The sequence below is a fragment of the Sceloporus occidentalis genome, unplaced genomic scaffold (genome assembly GCF_023333645.1).
Source record: "Sceloporus occidentalis isolate IW3139 unplaced genomic scaffold, rSceOcc1.0.p SCAF_2, whole genome shotgun sequence".
Lineage (NCBI taxonomy): Eukaryota > Metazoa > Chordata > Lepidosauria > Squamata > Phrynosomatidae > Sceloporus > Sceloporus occidentalis.
The window spans coordinates 105,532,411-105,549,516 of record NW_028316982.1 but is presented as its reverse complement, the minus strand read 5'-3'; the positions used below and the strand labels follow the sequence as shown (position 1 = coordinate 105,549,516).

General features: G+C 40.7%; 1 protein-coding gene across 2 annotated transcripts in view; it reads left to right on the top strand.

The window, feature by feature from the left end:
- Positions 1 to 552: 552 nt before the first annotated feature.
- LOC149318824 (solute carrier family 22 member 15-like) overlaps positions 553 to 17,106 on the top strand; it is a 35,853-nt gene continuing 19,299 nt past the window's right edge. The window contains exons 1-4 of one of the 2 annotated variants that reach the window (XM_089510525.1): positions 553 to 833; positions 7,343 to 7,489; positions 12,979 to 13,111; positions 16,715 to 16,879. In XM_089510525.1, coding sequence (XP_089366651.1) covers positions 750 to 833; positions 7,343 to 7,489; positions 12,979 to 13,111; positions 16,715 to 16,879 — 529 coding nt within the window. In that variant the 5' untranslated portion in view covers positions 553 to 749. Of the gene's footprint in view, positions 834 to 3,065; positions 3,130 to 7,342; positions 7,490 to 12,978; positions 13,112 to 16,714; positions 16,880 to 17,106 lie in introns of those variants that run through there. The other variant, XM_089510526.1, reaches the window with a different exon arrangement.

Genomic DNA, 17,106 nt, shown 5'->3' with positions numbered 1-17,106 from the left:
TTATTCCCTATGGGCAAGTATTCCCCAATGATGATCCCCAATGGGCAAATACTCCCCAATGATTCCCTATGGGCAAATACTCCCCAATGATTCCCTACGGGCAAATAATCCCCAATGATCCCCTATGGGCAAATACTCCAATGATCCCCTATGGGGAAATAATCCCCAATGATCCCCTATGGGGAAATAATCCCCAATGATCCCCTATGGGGAAATACTCCAATGATCCCCTATGGGGAAATAATCCCCAATGATCCCCTATGGGCAAGTATTCCCCAATGATCCCCTATGGGAAAATAATCCCCAATGATCCCCTATGGGGAAATATTCCCCAATGATCCACTATGGGGAAATATTCCCCAATGATCAAATATTCCCCTCATGCTCCACCTGGGAATCGAACCCCGTTCTCCAGAGCCAGAGTCGAATGCTCAACGCACTACGCCACGGACGTTCTATTCGACTTGGCTGCTTCTAACCGCCTTCAAGATAGACCACCCATTTCGCGGGTTCTGCGCAGGCGACTAGGGAGGGGCGTGGCCAGAAGTTGAGTGGCAGCCTCTTGCGCCGCTCACAACAACGTGTCGTCGTCGGCGTTCTGCCGGCAGAGGCCGCTGTTTCCTCAGCCCCTCTTCCCTCAAGCGCCACCTCATCACCTCGACGACGACGACGACGGGCGAGTTTAGCGCCTGAGACCCCGCTGCCTGAATCAGTTTGATGGGGATGTTGCGAACAGGCGCCGCGGAACCATGGATCTGGACGAGGCCTTCGGGTTGGTGGGGGAGTTCGGCCCCAAGCAGAAGAGGCTCACCGCGTTCCTGGTGCTGCTGCAGGTGGGAACCCCCCCACTCCCTTCGCCGAATAGTTTCGCCCATTCCCTTCTTGTTCCCCCTCCCTCCCTGTTTCCTTTTTGCCGCCCGGGGGGAGGAGCCAAAAGGTGCGCGCGCGGAAGTGAGAGGGGGGCGAGGGGAGAGCTGCTATCGTTGTCTAGGCAACAACGTGGAACAAACCATATTGGAACGAAGGGGGGAAACCGTTCCCTTTCCAGCGCCATATGCAACCAATCTCGCCCGTTTCCCCCCTCCCGGATGGTATTGCTCTCCAAGAGCTGACTGGGGACGATGGGATTTGTAGTCCAACAAAAATGGAGGGCTGGTTTCCTGCTTGAGGTTACCACGCCTTTCCTGCGAGGAGGGCAAAAGAAGCCTCTTTGGCTGCGTCCACACTGCAGGAATAATCCAGTTTGAGACCGCTTTAACTGCCCTGAGGGCTCAGTACTGGGGAATCCTGGGAACTGTAGTTTGTTGTGGGACCAGAGCTATTTCTGACAGGGAAGGCTCAGTGTCTCACAAAACTACAGCTCCCGAATTCCCTGGGCAGTTAAAGCGGTCTTAAAGTGGGTTATTTCTGCAGTGTGTTAATGTCTGCCACATGATTAAAGAAACCTTTAGATAACAACATATGAGCTCTGCATGAATTGTTACATATGAATGACCACCACAGAGCATGACTACTTGGTCATGAGGGCCAGTCTGGCCTAGTGGTTTGAGCCTTGGGACTGTGACTCTGGAGACCTGGGTTCGAATCCCTGCCCAGCCACAGAAACCCACAGGGTGACCTTGGGCAAGTCACACTCTCTCAGCCTCAGAAGGAGACAACACCAGAAGCCTCTCTGAAAAGCCTTAGCACGGAAACCCTGCCCTACAGTGGTTCTCAACCTTCCTTTGCTTTGGTTGGGAGTTCCTGCATGGCAGAATGGGGTTGTACTGAGTCTGGATGGCCCTTGCGGTCTCTTCCAACTCTACCATCCTATGATTCCTAATGAAGGGGTTTTTTTTACCTTCTTATTTGTGGGAAAGGGAGGAATGCCCCTCTAAAATAGGATCTGCTACCCATGCATTTTGCATTTGTGCACATTGACTATGATTTATTATTATTATTATTATTTTATTAAACAAATTAAATTTTAAAAATTACATTCAGGCCGTTACATTCAGTTCCGTATACATATCAATATCCTGTTACAACATCAATAATAACAAAATAATACAAGGATAACAATAGACAAAATACATAATAATAATAATAATAATAATAATAGTACAGAATGATAGTAGACAGAGGCATCTATTTCAAAGTGAGATCTCTACAATAGTAATAAGTACCAGTAACCTTCTTAGATTTATATGAAGTTTTACTACTTGTTTACTTCCCGTCCTTTCCATCGTCTTTCCATTACTTCCCAAACTACTATTCCACCTACAACTATCTTTTCATCCTTCCTTTTCCTCTTTTAGTATCCATTCTTATTTGTATTTCCTTGTTCCTTCCCGTCTTACCTACCTTCTATTATCTCCTTTACCGTTCCTTCTTTCTTTCATACACATCCCCACTTTTACTTTCTTATCCCTAATCCCTCTGTAGCAATTGACTATTTCTATATTCCCATTCACTCTTCTTGCATCTCCCTCGCTCTCGACCTCCTTCTCTCACTGGTTTCTTTCTTAATATATACTGACCTTCTTATATATTAATCTATATAGCTATTTGTATAGAGTAAAACAAGTGTATGCTATGGATGCTTGCTTCATTTATGTAATTCCTGTTTATATTCATACGAGTCTCAAACATTATTCACGCATAATTCCATTACCTTTATCTAGCAAGCGAACCTTATATATTGTTGTACTTCCGACAACCTATGTAACTTTTCTATCCCTACAAAAAAAGTAAATCTTTAAACATGGTAGTCCCTAGGTGTAGCCATGAACACTGTTTGTGACACTGATGTTGTGGGTAGGGGCTGCGCACACACCTTCGGTTTCCCTTCTTCTATACCTTTGTCTGGAGTACAAATCTGTGTACCTGGCTTCTGTTCCACATGCATCTTTTAACCAGCTGTTCCACCCCATTTACTAGCCCAGAAGCAGATGAAAAAGGACAATGATAGCAAGATTTGGCAGTTCAATTTGGCAGTGGGAGCTAAACTCAAAAACGGGTCTTTTCAAAGTCATCTAACAAGACTTTAGACACCATACCACTCTGGATTTCTTAAAGGTTGTAACCAAGGAAGAAGGGTACAGTAACAGTTGTGAACCCAGTTGCAGACCTGAACTGTTCCATTAAAGAGTGAGCGCTTCTAAGGAATAATGCAAATAACAGATTATTTACATGTTAGAAAACGATAGCAGTGAAGATGTTCTCAGGGCTAAAATGTGTTGCACGTAGCGAAATATGATCTCTTTGCAAGGTTAATGTTTTCCAAGTCTTTATTTTTTTGATGTATTCGAAACGGAGAGTACAAACAAATCTTCTGTATGACAATACAACATGTGGGCAATGGTGTCAACCTCAGAATCGTTTCTGGATTTCAAAATGGATTTTTGTGGGTTACGTTTAGATCAGAGGTGGTAATTTATGATCCTCTGAATGTCATTTGACTGTAATTCCCAGCCAACACCAGCACTTGGGAGAGCTGATGAGCACTGTAGCCTAACATTTAAAGTAGTTGTTCTCAACCTTTCTAATGCCACAACCCACAGGGTGAGAACCACATAGGAGTTGTGTCCCACAAGTTGAGAACCGCTGTACTAGAATATGATAGATTATGGTCTTAGGCGACCCCTGTGAAAGGGTTGTTCGACCCCCCAAAGGGGTCCTGATCCACAGGTTGAGAACCGCCGATCTAAAGGGTCACAAGTTGCACATCCATGGTTTCTATCAAGGCTGGCCATAAGATAAACAACACCCTGGGTGATGAGAGATTATGAGCATACAAACCCTTTCAGTCAAGACTGTGAAGAACACATATAAGTTAGTGCCGTCTGATTCATAACAGTACAGTTTTGACAAGAATGCCACCCTACTATCCAGCTTCCTTAAGAATAAGAGCTCAGTGGCAGAGAACACGATCTGCACACACAAGGTCAAATGTTGAACTCTTGACATCTCCAGTTGAAAAGATCAGCTAGCAGATGACACAAAGGCTTCTTCCTGAGACCAGAGATCTGACAACAATCAGTACAGTCCATTCTATGCTAAATGGAAAGATGGTCTCATCAGATACAAGGCTGAAGCTATGCTTCTGTGTGCCCGTTTCACTGACTGCCTCCAGATATTCATCTATGGTGTCATAAACCCTAGTGTACAATTACTGCTTCAGAAGCTTCAGACTACCTTCATCTTTCTGCAACTGGCTCTAGTGAGGTGCTTTGCCTTTTCTGTTTTGAGCCTGTGTCCTTTCCACAAATACAACAGTCAAGACTATGGGTGCCATGCTGAATGCAGTACAAGAACCCTGTAGGTTTAACAGTTAGCAGATCCTGGCTCAGAAAGACAAGCAGTAATGCCCCATCAGGTGACACTACAGCACCTGTCCTCCCTCACCTCCCCCCTATAACTCATCTTTTAGCTGGAGCAGCCACCCCCTAGCATGGTCATTTGCTGGCCAGTAGAAAGAGTAGGTTAGGAGAGAAGAATCCATCTCTATTGCTGTAGCTGGATTCATACAATATGAGACTGAGGTGTTGTACAGGAAGCAATGGATGCTTTGCTCCTTCCTCCTCTATGGGCCAGTAAATAACCATGTTTGGGGGGAGTGGGATATATCACCTAATATACATAATATCACATAATCTCTCTCTGATTTAATGAAACTATATAGGCCTGTTACAGACTGCCAAAATAAAGTTGCTTGGGGTCTCTTTGGAGGTATGCTGTTTAAATGATGCATGCACACTAAGAATCCGGAAGCTGCACCAAAGCTGCACTTCGGTGCTTAGGAATGGAGTGTGGCTTTGGCGCGACCTCCGGACTCTTAGGACCCATGCATCATTTAAATAGCATACCTCCAAAGACACCCGAAGCAGCTTTATTTTGGCAGTCTGTAACAGGCCTATATAGTTTCAGCACTATGATGCCCGTTTAAATGCTGTGGCAAATAGGATTCACAGTTTAGGGAGGAGCATATCAGAGATGTAGCCGGGGGGGGGGGGTTCTTGGGGTCCGGACCCCCCCCTTCCATTAGAAAAATGAATGGTGCGTGCTGTTGCGCCGCTGCACCCAAGCCCTAATATAATGGTGGCACTTAGTCTGGACCCCCCCCCCCCCTTCCTAAAATCCTGGCTACGTCCCTGAGCATATACAGAATTCTCAGCTGGAAAGCTTTACTGCCTCTGCATACTACAAACTCCAGGATTCATGGTGCTATAATTTTCTATTTTGAAAGAACACAAGGATCCTGCAAGATAGAACCAGCACCATCTTTTCTTATCCAACTCAGCCCAAGCCAAGGGAAACCCAGAGCTTACTGGACATCCCTTAGGCCAATGGTTCGTGAATTATGGTTCTTCAGATGTTTTGAACTTAGGAACTGGAAGTCCCAGCTGGTATGGCCAGTGCTCAGGAATTCTGGAAGTTAGAAGTCGACAGACCTTTGGAGAACTCCTACTTTAGGCCTGACTGCTCCCAAGCTAAAACATTCAGAATTCAGTAGCAAGAAGCAAAGAGCCAAATCCTAGATTTTAGGATGAGGCTCTTTCTAATAACACACACACACAACTTTATATGAAGTTATATCTATTTACAATAGATATTTACAATTACTATTTACACACAGTAAGTGGAAAATTGGAGAGAACAGCAGAACTAAGAACCATTCAAAAACACACACAGTAAAATACAAAAGCTAAGTACCTTAGGTCTTATACATACCAGATGCATTTGCTTGGGCTGCCCAGGAATACAGAAATCAAAATCATAGTATTGAGATGGGGAGGGGGGGGGGGGCACTGGACAAACCAGCAAGACAATAGTAAAGCAGGAAACTAGCTATAGCTCAGTTAGGCCCAGTTAAGTAGTCAGGACCTTTATCTACCCCCAGACTTCCTAGCAGCTTGGGAGCTGAGTATATTCTTTCCAAACACAGATAAAGTCATTTCCTCACTAATGATTATGGCCTTTGAACATTTTTGAACAACTCAACAAACGAGATAAACAGGAGATAAAAACTTTGTGCATTATGCTATCTAAAGTAGCTTCTTAAGGTCGGAGTATGTGTACATTGGCTGGCACAAAATAGAAAGGTTATTCTCTATATACTAAAATTTTGTAATATATAGCGAATACTATAACTATATATATTAATGTTGTAGCATATAGAGAATACTATAACAGAGAATACCTTTACTGTTGTTGAAGGCCACAGACATTAATTTTGGGGGAAAGGGATCCGAGTATGGAAGTCACACTGTAACAACATTGGTGCTTCATGACTTTGCAATATTGCTGTCTATTGTTTCCATGTTTGCTATGTCTGATCTTTATTTAGAAAATTGTACATAAATGTACCTCTGCTACTATGTTTTATTTATTAATGTATCGAAATAATTCTATTCACATTCTGAGTCAAAGCCTGTTGTTACTAAATAAAATGAAATTATGGCTTAAGTTATAAGCACCGAGTTAGTAACATTTGAGCTGGATAAATAAAGCATTGAATCGTTGAATATTTGAAAAACTGTAGAGGTAGAGAAGATTTTCAAAATTCCAAAACTTCACTTTCACACTAAGAATAGTTGTAGGGTAGATGTCACTTTACACTACAGCATTTAAGTTGGCAAAGGTTCCTAATAACTAAACAGCATGAACTAAATCAAACGAGTGCTTAGTTCCAAATAAATGCGCTTGGGATTATGGTTTTACTCAACATCAATGAAAGCCTCTGCTCATATCTTTTCTTTCCTGAAACAATGCTTGTTAAATATTGAAAAAGCGTCCATCATTATGATGGGTGGTATGTTTGTGAAGAAAAGAGTTGTAACTACTGGGACTGCAGTATATATCCGTGTGCTGAGTGCACCATAACTACTGCAAGATTCATGTCAGCAAGAGCAGGTCTACCAAGCACTTATTTTCATTGACACAGCATCCCTAAATGCAGTGTTCCACCTTGTCCTGTGAGAGTAAATAGGAGCAAATGTATACAGGTGAAAGTAAAACAGGGCTGGGAACCTTCAAGGATTCCAAATGTTCTGGGTTACAATTCAAACATAAACCTCTTTCCATGAGGTACATTGGCTAGGCTTCCTGAAGTTCAGTCTTGTTGAGAGCTCAAGGTTCCCCACACCAGAGGTAGAGAGAGAGAGAGAAATCTGGTTCCAATTAGTTTAATGCTTTTCCTTCCTCTGCTAATTATAATGACTTGTTGAGAATATTTTGCTTTCTGTCTGCATATCTCCCTCTTTGTTCAGTTTTTTGGGCACACAGGGGTTTGACAGTTTTGGTATCCAGCATGTATATGTATCTGATTACTCATCCTAAATAAACTTTGTTTTATTTAAAGGTGTTCGTGGCCTTTCAGTCTATGCTTATTGTACTAGTGGGAGCTGTGCCAGAATATCATCTTGACCAAGAAGTGATTTCAACTAGTACAGAAGCTCTTGCAAAACACATCAGGTTTGCCAGTAACTTTACATCCATAGCAACAGAGGCAAGTACATGTTGTTGCTATTACTTTAACATTTGCCTGCATTTTAGGTTTCTTCTCTCTTCCATATGGCTTCAATGTAGGATGCTGCCTCTTAAATCTTGGAAGAAGAAATGCTTACTCTGGACTTGCTTTCATTTACATTTTTTCTTTAAATATGGTAATGTAACTTGCTGATAAAGGAATAGTCATTTGAAATGTTACTTTGGACCCTGTCTTGTCTAAAATTATAGACCAGCTTCTCCTCATTTTTAGTACATGTACAATTCAGATTCTAAACACCACTTGCCCTGACTTTCAATGAAATGTTTAAAATAATTTGTTAGTTTTAATTTTCTAAGGTTTAGTATTTACCATAGCATGATTGTACCCTTTAATACTGAAAGCACTGTCTTAGTGCTGTGAGTGTAAAGTATATTTGTGCAGTGTGCCTGTTTTCACGTTTAAAGCACTCTTAATCCACATTCTGACTGTAACCATGTTCTACTCACACATGAACAATATGTTTCCTGCAGAAAGACTGTAATAATATACAGCAGTTGCATGCATTGTGGAGGTGTGGGTGGGCTAATGCACATATTCCGAACCTTTGAAACACAATGCTGTATTACGTTAAATCCTTTCAGGGCAACTTCATTTTGAACAATCCATATTTTGTTTAAAACTGGGCCAAAGGTGGGCATCAAAAGAAACATCCATACAATAGATGACATCTTCCTAGCAGCATCACATCTATGTTGCTAGTGTTTAAAATGAATTGAAAGCAGATGTGCATATGAATTCCTTTTCTCCTTTCCAGTGTAATTTCTTTGTGTTCTTAGGCAGAATTTATGTTCAGTGTACACTCTATATTATATTCTGGGGGGACTGAAGATGGCTGGAGTGAGAAATTTCTTGATGATTTATGGCATAATGAAATTTCTGCTCCTACAGATGCATGTGTGGAATGCTTATGGTTATCTGGAACATTGCACCTCTGTGCTTTGCTTAAATCTCTGCAGGGAAAAAATCATAAAAGTTGTGTGCATGACACTGATAGTTATACATGCATTATTCACAAGCTAGATGATACTGGACACGTCAGACCTTTTACTTTGTCCTTACTCAAGAACCCTTTGATGGCCTGAAGGTACAGTGAGATCACTAAACGTTATATGTGTGATATATATATATATATATATATATATATAGAGAGAGAGAGAGAGAGAGAGATACACACACACACATATATAGTGGTTTCATTTTCTTTACATTGTTGAAGTATGTTTTGCTCAGCTGATTTCCCCCTCCCCCCCCCAAAACAAGCAAGATGAAACCTGTCAAATATATTGCAATGTTACCCTTCAGCTTTTGAAAGTTATTTTCTATTTTTATTTTGGGTAGGAGAAATACCTGGAAAATGTTTAATAATTTGAACTATTCCATTATATGTTCTCAGCAATGAATTGAGTTTCTAGCTAAATGTATTTGAATTTACCCCCATTTTTAAGCTGTGTAAAAGTCCACACATCAAAGCAGGGGTGGGTACGTTCCAGGGATCTGATGTCAATCTGGCCCTCACAGGCTGCATCCTCTCCCAAAAAACATTATTCACATTCCCACCACCCCCAAACCAGAATTAACATGGAAATCTCTTCCAGTTTTGAAAAAAACAAAACTAGAAATACCCCCCTTCACTGAAGTAAGTCCCTATGCCTTTTAAAATGAGTGGATTGCCATTCTTGGAGGTTTCTGGGAAAGGCAGTGGTTCTTTTTCAGTTGAAATATTTTTTGTGGGGGGGAGGGAGTCTGGGAGGAGACTGCAGGCCACAAAAATGGGGAAGGAATGCATTTGGCCTCTGGCCACATTATTTTTACTCCTGCATTAGAGTTTTATGTATGTGACAACTGCAAATCTGAGAGGAAGGCGCTACATTGGAAACAAACATGCAAAGTAAGATGAGGAAACTGTGGCCCATTGGCAGCATGTATTCCCATCCCTATTGTGCAACCTTTTAAGGCAACCTCACAGCTTTGAGTAGTTTTGTGGCTTCAAGTCAACTTTGTTTTATGATGATTCTATCATAGGGCTTTTGTAGCAACATTTCTGCAGAGCTGGTTTACTGTGTTATGGCTGAGAGAATGTGATTTGTCCAAGATCACTCAGTGGATTTCCATGGACTATCTGTTTTAATCCTGGCCTCCTGGAGCCTTAAGTCTAACATTCAAAGCACTATACCACATTGTCTCCCCACTAGCCTTGAGACCCTCGTCAAATTTAAAAAAAGGCCATAACTACCCAAATCACTGTAAAAGTACATCAGATTTGAGCTTTATTTCACATAAACCCATGACTTCAGAAAACCCTAAGCTGCACAACACATATAATTGAAACATTTAATATAAGAAGCATGAATTGAGAAGCTAGACATTGTAAAACAAGAAATGGAACATACAAACTTTGCTGTACTTCGGTGAGTGAGCTAAAGTGGACAGGAATGGGACGTTTTAAGTCAGATAGGCGCGTTATGGTCTAGCGCCACTGCCGGTTGCTCTGTGAGGGAGCCGCAGCAGCCAAACTGCGCGGCTCCCTCGCGGAGCAAAAAGAAGCCCCAAAATGGCACTTCTTCTTGCGCCCCAGATGGGATGCCGCAAGGAGCTACTCGCGCACTTGCGGCATCATATCCGGGGTGCGACGTGCAGACGCTATGTGTCCGGCACGTAAAAATGGCGGCGCTCGTGTGTATAGGGCACCGCCATTTTTACGCCCCGTCACATGCTAGGGGTGAGGCCGGTGTGGACGCTAGGCCCTCGGCCAACCCCTAGCATGTGACGGGGGCGCCGCAAAGGCCCGTTTGTAACGGGCCACAATTAGGCAGGGTTTTATTCAGGAAATGAATATCTTAAAAGAAATGGAATGGTATTAATAGAGAGAAGAGATGGATACTGTACTCATGAAATAAGAACAGGCCTTGGAACAGTGGCTAGAAGGAACTAGATACGCACCAAGAACATCCTACTTGTTTAACTTGTTCACTGAACATCTCATACATAAAGCAGGATTAGAGTTGGAGGTACCTTGGCTCAGTCATTAATCAGAATGGAGACTGTAGTCAAGAAATCGGGAGAAGACTAGAACTTGGAAAGGCATCTATGAAGGAACTAGACAAGATCCTGACGTATGAAGGTGGGTTATTGAATACTGAAGTTAGGTTCATCCATGCCATTGTATTTCCCATTTCTGTGTACAGATGTGAGAGCTGGGCGGTGAAGAAAATGGATAGGAAGAAAACAAACCTATTTGAGATGTGGTACTGGAGGAGAGTTCTATAGAAACAGTGGAATGCTAAAAAGAGAAATAAATGAATTCTAGAATAAAAACCTGAACTCGCATTGGAAGCCAAGATGACTAAACTGAAACTGTCATACCCTAGCCTTGTCATGAGAAGAGATGACTCACTGAAATGGACAGTAATGCCTGGCAAATTAGAAGACAGTAGGAAAAGAGAAAAAACACATTATAGGAGGATAGATTCAATCAAGGAAGCCATGGTCTTGAGTCTGCAAGAACTGAGAGGGTTGTTGGTTATAGGATGACTTGGAGGTCTCTCATTCGCAGAGTTGCCAGTCGAAGTCGTCTTGATAGCAGTTAACAACATCAAAATGTTTTCTTGTATCATCTCTTAACTCTGTGTTTTACCTATCTGCCTTTACATTTATTACAAGTGTAGTTCTGGTAATTTATCCCTCCCCTTGCTCCACTCACCCATTTAGATCACCACTCCATTGTATTGAATTGCATTGTTTGCTATTTGTTTCTGCTGCTGCTCACCAACCTACGCAGCAAAGGCTTCATTGGAGGCTTTAAATCTGTAGCTTCCTAGAATTACATTGAAAATGAGGGACAGCTGTTTAAACAAGTAGCTGTTATGAATTCAGCTTAGTATTTTGCTTGTCTCCATAGTAACCAATGTGAGATCACAGTTCTTACCTACGCAAAACTAAAATGTATTCCAGACCAAGGAGCACTCTGATAGCCTGAGACAGATGTGCTAATGTGCTCCCCTCTTGAGATTACTTCTGACTGTGGCAGGTCATAGAAGACTTTTTCCCCTGCTCCTTTTGTTTGATTCTAGGATATTGTAGTTCCGCACGTAACTAAGCCTTTGGCTATTAATTTGGCTATGTATTTTAGGATGTGAGCCCTCTATATAGACATAAATGTGCAGATCATGTAACAAGAATGTTGACAGTATAATAATTTTACATACAAAGGTAAACTGGAATCCATCCTTTCATTGCGTATTTATGTAGAACACAAGCTTGTTAACAGGTACTTCATGATCATCAACTCTCACGTCATGATTTTTGTTTATCCCATATTGCTATTCTGAAAGCCCGGCACCACGTCTTACCATAAAAAGTGCTCTGTAATGAAGCAACAGGAAGCCACAATGCACAAACATTTCATCTTTAATCATAATGTCTCCCTAAAAGCTGTATTAATAAAGTGTCCTAATAAAGTGTCTGGGAGTGGAAGGGAGAAGAAGCCAAAAAAGGGCTTGTACTTGCTTCCTGCATACTTCTTGCAGTATTTTTAAATGGGATGGCTATGCAAAAAGGATATGTATGCTATCAATGTCTCATCCCCACCCCACCCAAAAAACCGGCCTGGCTCCAATTAGGTTTCTTTTTTGGGGTGTGATTTATGGTTTTGGAGCTCTTTGGAGGGTGTGAGTAACAGTTTCAGCAAGCCGACAGCATAGCTTCTTGCTTCGCTGGAACACACAAATCTCACTACTTCAGGAAGGTAGTGGCATGGTGAGTTTCAAGAATAGGTGAAACATGAGCAGGGAATGAGTTGAGCTCCCCACCCCCAAATGTTTTTATTGGTTGTGGGCAGCCAGTGGCTCCATCATTGTGCAGGTGGCAAATTCCGTATTAGTTTAACAGACTCTAGTTTTGCAGCTGCTATAGGCTGTACAAGAGCTTTTCTGGTGCCAAATCTCTTTGAAAAATAGTCTCCAGCTACCATACAATCTGGAGCATTTGTGGGAGGATCAACTGTAAAACTGAGCCTGGAATCACTCTTGGCAGGAATGGATCTCCTAGCCAGAGATCGAGGGCTGGGAAGTAGGAGTAAGGAGTAAAGAAGTGAGATGTCTTTGCAGGAGTAGGAGTAGGAATAAGGAGTAACTATATATATATATATATATATATATATATATATATATATATATTCCTTATTCCTGTTATTATATTGCACATGCAAACACCATTTTTTATTTATTTTTTATTGTGGAGTATAAAAGGAGTAGGAGTAGGAGTAACATTGAGTAATCCCAAAATAACCACTATTCCACAGCCCTGCTGAGATCTGTAAAGCTTTAATTATGACATTGGAGCCTTCCATCATAATGACCACTTTCTCTCTTGTCCTGTTGAGTAAGATAAGTTATTGTTGATTTGTTAGTGTGTTTTAACTAACAAAGATCCCTTTATGTTTTCAACAGTGGTATTTAATCAGAGATGAAGCTTATAAAGTGAGCCTGGCATCATCTTTATACTTCGCTGGACTGCTGATTGGAAACATATTGTTTGGTCCATTATCAGACAAACTGGGCAGGAAGCCTGTGTACCTTACAGGTAAGATGATAAGAGGAAAGGTCTCTGACAAGGCTTTCATTTTTTGCGGTCAATGTTAATTCTTGTTGTTGTTTTAGTTTATAACAATTAATCTGTCCACTATTATTATTATTATTATTATTATTATTATTATTAGTAGTAGTAGTAGTTGTAGTAGCAGTAGTAGTTAATAATTGATGATGATGATGGTGGTGGTGATTTCTTATCTGCCTCTCCCCATGTATTGAGGTTGGGAATACAGTAGATAAAAATACCTCATAACAATGGTTAAAAATACATAACATCAGTTAAAACACATAAGCCAGTTACAACGCATAGTATCAGTTTAAAAGAACGTATAAGACCAATACATATTTTAAAAATCAGTCTATAGTTTAACATTCATAATTTATTATTCAGAATTTAAAAATCATCTCAATAGGCTTGCTGGAAGAAACTGGTCTTTAATGTTGTTTTAAATCCAGACAATGCATTCAGCTGTTAAATCTCTTCCAGGAGGTCATTCCACAATCTAGGAACAACTGAAGAAAAAGGCCTCTGGGTGACAGTTATAAAGAACTAGGCTGACTGGAGTAAATGTCCCCCAGAGGGTCTGGGTGTACAGGGCAGATTATATGGGAGGAGGCAATCCCATAGGTAACCTGGGCCCAAGCCAGCACCTTGCATGGAAACTAACTGGCAGCCAGTGGAGCAATTTTAATACTGGTGTATTATGTTCATCCCTAAATGTACCAGTAACCAGTCTGGCTGCCATGTTTCGAACTAACTGAAGTTTCCATATTTGGTACAGAGATAGCCTAATATACAGCTCATTACAGAAGTTCAGTGTGTATATTACCATCTTTAGGTCCCCCAGCTCTTGGAAAGGGTACAGCTGGCATAACAGCCAAACCTGGTAATAGGCACTGGCTGTTGCATCTATCTGAGCTGTCATTTGGAGTGACAGATCCAGATGCTCTCCCAGGCAGCAAACACAGCCTTTCTGGGGGAGTGTACCCCTATCCAAGACTGCTTGACAGACCTACAAACCCAGGTGAGGACCCATGATAGTAAGCACATTCATCTTATCTGGATTAAACTTCAAGTTTGTTTTTCTTCATCCAACCAGTTACCTTCTCTAGGCATTCATTCAGAGGAGACACACTGCCCTTAGCTGAGACTCTTTTTCAAAGCATGGAGAAATATATTTTGGTGTCATCAGCATACTGATAGCACCCTGCCACATGCCTCCAGATAATCCCTCTCAGCGGTTTCATGTGAACAGCATCAGGTGATAAACTCCAGGGTTAGAATAGCACCTTGTTGTATGCCGTATAATTGCTCTTTTTTTGGAAGAGCAGCTGTCCCCAAACACCACCATCTGGAATCTACCTGAGAGTTAGGACTGGACCCACTGAAGCACCGCCCTTCCAGTTCCCAAACAGATCAGGCATTCCAGAAGGTTACCATGGTTGATGGTATCAAATGTCACTGAGAGGTCCAAAAACACTAGGAGGGACACACTCCCACACATCATCCATTAAGATGGCCATAGCTGTCTCAACTCCATATCCTCCTCTAAAGCCGGGTTGAAATGCATGTAGACAATTTGTATCATCCAAGACTGCCTGAGGTTGGGAAGCAACTGCCTTCTTAATCATCTTCCCTGGAAAAGGGAGATTTGATACTAATCTGTCGCTGTTAAAGTCCCGGGGTCAAGGAGGGCTTTTTAAAGAATCAGTCATACCATGGCTTCTTTTAAACAAGATGGAAAATTTCCCTCCCTGAGAAAGGCATTAAAAGTTAATTGTTGCCGAGATCTAACTTCAACTTTTCCCTGGATGATCAGCCAAGAAGGACAGGGATCAAGAGGACAAGTTGTCTTCCTTAACTATCCTAGCAGCTTGTCCATATCTGTGGTACTCACCAACTAAAACTGATCCAGTGTAATCCTAACCACAGAGTTGCTGGATAACACATTAATTTTTGCTTTAACAATGGCATGTAAGTCAACTCTTATCTGAGAAATTTTGTCTGTGAAATGATCATACTTTCAAATAAGTGTGTTAACTCTTTTTTATTGAACATTTGAGGATCTGAGAAAGTAGACCATATCTGTGAATGCTCACGCCACAACTTCTTTTGCATAGTCTCAATAAAGCTGCACGATCCCCTTGCAAACTGATATTCCAGACTAACACAGCTATGTCTCTGAATTCTTTTTTTTTGTTTAACATTATGAAATTGTAAAATTAAACATTTAACAAAATTTTGAAATGACTGATTTATACATGGTCAATATTAATTACACATTGTAAAAGTTCATACCTCAGTACAGTTGTAAAATTTTATAATAGATGCAATTTATCATGCTGATTTTGCCTTTTAAAACTCTAAATGGTTTGGAAGTATATGATCTCAAGGACCAATCACATTTGTTTGAAGCTACCACAGCATAAAGGATTAGTGTCAGAAAACCTACTCTCTGTTCACCCCACACCTTTGATGCAGAGTCTTGCAGACACTTATGGCCTCACTTCTGCTGGTTTTTGGATTAATGGTTGGTTAGAGAAGTGAAGACATGTTTATTCTCATCTGTATTTGTAATTATATAAACTTTAACAGCTGCTCTAGCTTTGAGTGAGAGAGAGAGAGAGAGAGAGAGGCTATAGCTGGGTTTTTTTTTGTGTATGTGCTTCATCACTTCATAAAGTGTCTTGTGAGGGCAATGTAATCTGAAAGATAAGTTATGCCCCCCCACAATAAATAATACTTATTTAGTCACATATTGTATTGGCTCTTCCAGTATGTTCTGAATGAAAGAAAGATTTTTAGCATTATGACCATATTTTCATATAACTTATAGATTTGTGTCCACACAGATTCTTTGATATAATTTATGAAAGCACTATAGATTTAAGTAGTATTGTACACCCATTTATAATTGTAACATATAAATTAAATTAGTATGCAAAGAGATCTTGTAGTACATTTGAGACTAACTGAAAGAAAAAAGTTGGTAACTTGAGCTTTCATAGACATGAGCCTAATGAGCCTACTTCCTCAGATGCAAGTAGGCTCAAGTCTACGAAAGCTCATGCTACCAACCTCCTTATTCAGTTAGTCTCAAAGGTGTTACAAGATTCCTTTGCATATGATTTTCTATGCTATGTCTTTGAATATAAATTAAATATAATTTCTAGTCAGCAAATCTTAATTTTAGGTCACATCAATATACGTGTGTGAGAAATTCACTTCATGTTGACCCCATTGTTAACATTTCTCTATATTTACCTTGCATATGTTATCCCTTTTGAGATAAATTGATGCTAACAGGATTTTACCTAAGTGGTTTTAGGCATTTTTGAACATGGTTTGTATATTCAGATTTTAAAATACTGAAAGAGCATTTATCTGGGAGGAACTAGAGTTTCACCCAGGATGAAATAAGTAGGTATTATTTTCTCTTTCCCCATTTCTTGTTGTTGCTATTGAAGGTTGCAAGTGAATTCTGTAAAATATCTTAAAACAACTCCTATTAAACGCATTGAGACTTGTTTCTGAGATGCATAGGATTGAGCTACAAAATTAGTAATACTTACCAACTGTGTGTGTTTTGTGCAGGCCTTTTCTTGGATGTCGTTTTTGGGTATGTCTCAGCATTTGCTCCAGACTATGAAATTTTTGCAATGTCACGCTTTTTTGTTGGGATTACAAACGGTGGTATGTCTCTAGTGTCTTTTGTTTTGACACAAGAATATGTTGGAAAATCCTTCTGGGCATTGACAGGTAAGATATAAAAGCTTGGCATAGTCTGTAAAAGAAATTCTGGCAACTTAAGGGTTTTTAATATTCAGTAGATTTTACGGTTAGAATGAGTCAGTGTTTACAATCCAGACTCTAGTGCTTCTTCTTTCCCGTAACTTCTGACTGTGGGGATTTGAATGCTTTCAGCCAAAGAATTGTTTTTTTGTGAAAACCCTTTTAAAACATTTTTTTTTAAATTTCCTTGTTCT